The sequence below is a fragment of the Egretta garzetta genome, unplaced genomic scaffold (assembly GCF_000687185.1).
Source record: "Egretta garzetta isolate BGI_Z169 unplaced genomic scaffold, ASM68718v1 scaffold134, whole genome shotgun sequence".
NCBI lineage: Eukaryota > Metazoa > Chordata > Aves > Pelecaniformes > Ardeidae > Egretta > Egretta garzetta.
The window spans coordinates 105,493-107,734 of NW_009259422.1; the positions used below are offsets into that span (position 1 = coordinate 105,493).

At 63.0% G+C, this 2,242-nt stretch overlaps 1 protein-coding gene across 1 annotated transcript in view; it reads left to right on the plus strand.

The window, feature by feature from the left end:
* Positions 1 to 2,231, plus strand: part of SCN2B (sodium voltage-gated channel beta subunit 2) — a 6,558-nt gene extending 4,327 nt beyond the window's left edge. The window contains exons 2-4 of the mRNA XM_009636925.2: positions 896 to 1,062; positions 1,613 to 1,823; positions 2,032 to 2,231. Of these exons, the coding sequence (XP_009635220.1) occupies positions 896 to 1,062; positions 1,613 to 1,823; positions 2,032 to 2,231 (578 nt within the window). The remainder of the gene's footprint in view (positions 1 to 895; positions 1,063 to 1,612; positions 1,824 to 2,031) is intronic.
* Positions 2,232 to 2,242: the final 11 nt, after the last annotated feature.

A 2,242-nucleotide genomic window follows, 5' to 3' on the forward strand; every position in this document is an offset into this window, starting at 1 on the left:
CTCCCCTTTGCAGGCGGGGGAGAACGTGCTGGATGCAGGCGCTGGGTTTCGGGTGCTGCTGGAGCAGCCAGCAGAGTAGGGAGCTGCAGGAAGGGAGTGAAGAGGGAGGAGGGCACAGACACCCCCTCACTGCCCACGCCCCGAGGGAGCCCTCCTGCCCTGCGAGCTGCACCGGGCGATGCCCCCATTTCTCTGCCACAGCGAGGCCAGGGTGCAGGGACCGGCCTTGTCCCCCCAGGAGGGACTGAGGTCCTGACCCGGTCATTCCCAGCTGGAGAATCCTTGCGTGAACACCGCTGGGAGCAGGGAGCAGCTGCATTCCCCCTGCAGCCCCCAGGGGCTGGCCCTGGCAGATCCCAGCCCTCGCCGCTCTAGCGCGTCCTGCCGGGAATGAAATCTGATGAGCGCAGCCATAAATTTCTTGGCGGATGTGGCGCCGAGCCCTGCATGCTAATGCTGCATTCAGCCCTTTGCATAGCGTTATCGATTCTGCAGCAGGAAAACCTCATTTTAACTGGCAAGGAGCAGGGCTTGCCTGGAGTCAGCAGAATTTAGCACCGGGCGCAATCAGGCCAGGCACGGCCGAGGGGGTCACCAGCCCTTGCAGAGCAGGGCTGATGCTCTTCCTGTCCAGCTGAGGGATGGTGCCAGGGCTGGGGCTGCTCCCCCCTTGTTCCCTGTCACTGCTGCGCAGGGAAGCCCTGGTCCTGGCTGGCCACGGCGTGGTCTGTGCGTGACCGTGCCTGAACGGCAATCCCAGGCCACCGGGTGAGCTCTGTGCGGGCAGTCGGCTGCAGGATAGGATGGGGAGACCGGCTCAGCCGGCAGGACGGCTGCTTGTGCCCCCTTTCTAACTCACCTGCGTTTCTGCTCTTGCTCCCTGTGCTTGCGGCAGCGCCCACGGGCTTGGGCATGGAGGTCATGGCTCCTGCCACCATCAATGCCTTGAACGGCTCCTCTGTGAAGCTCTCCTGCACCTTCAACTCCTGCTACAAGGTGGAGAACAAGCAGTTCTCCCTCAACTGGACGTACCAGGAGTGCGAGAACTGCTCTGAGGAGCTGGTGAGTCTCGCCGGGGCTAGGGATCTGCTGAGAGGTCTCGGGACTAGCTCGGAGCGGTCACAGAATCATAGAATCACTTTGGTTGGAAAAGACCTTTGAGATCATCGAGTCCAACCTTTAGCCTAACCCTGCCATTCCACCACTAAACCCTGGCCCTCAGCACCTCATCTGTCCTTCCTTTAAATACCTCCAGGGATGAGGTTGTGTTCCTTGGGGTCCCGAGCCTTCTCCTTACGTGAGCTCCTGCTATCCCTCCCTCCTCTGCCACAGGGAAAATCAGCAACCAACTGCGTAAAGAAGCAGGGGCCAGGGCAGCTGCCCTGCTGTGGCAGGACAGGCCCGTGTGAGCGGGGAGGGTCCCGGCCGTGCTGCTCCGTGACCCTGGCCCCGGGCCCGAGCTGAGCGGGGGCCGTGCTGCGCGGGGACAAGCGTGCAGCGTGGGTACGTGCCCGGGGCTGTACATGCAGGGGAGGGGGATGCCTGGCTGGGGAAGGCGAGCCAGGGGGGTGCCAAACACTGTCTCACCTCCTCTACCCCGTGGGCTGCCCAGTTCCTGCAGTTCCGGATGAAGATCATGAATAAGCAGCTGGACCGCTTTGGGAACCGGGTGGAGTTCACCGGGAACCCCACCAAGTACGATGTGTCCTTCACCCTCAAAAACGTGCAGCTGGAGGATGAGGGCACCTACAACTGTTATGTCCTGAACCCCCCAGACCGGCATCGGGGCCACGCCAGCATCAGCCTGAAGGTGCTCACCAAAGGTAGGTGGTAGAGTGGTCCCCTCTGCTGTGGGGCACCCATGGGTGCTGGCTGGCGCTCTGCTCCGCCCCGTGCCCTGCCTTCACCCTGCATTACACGTGCAGGGTTTGCTCCCTGGCGGTGGGAGCCAGCCCTGCCTGCTCCCCGTTGCTCCCGCTGGCTGGTCCAGCTGGGGGCTGGGTGCCCTGAGCCCGTGCCCTGTCCCCCCAGAGCCCCCGAAGCACGACTCGACAGTGGCTGTCATCGTGGGCGCCTCTGTAGGTGGCTTCTTGGGCATGGTGATCCTGGTGCTGATGGTGGTGAAATGCGTGCGCCGGAAAAAGCAGCAGAGGCTGAACACAGACGACCAGAAGACGGAGGAGGAAGGGAAGACAGATGGAGAAGGCAACCCAGACGAGGGCACCAAGTAACGCCCCCCTGC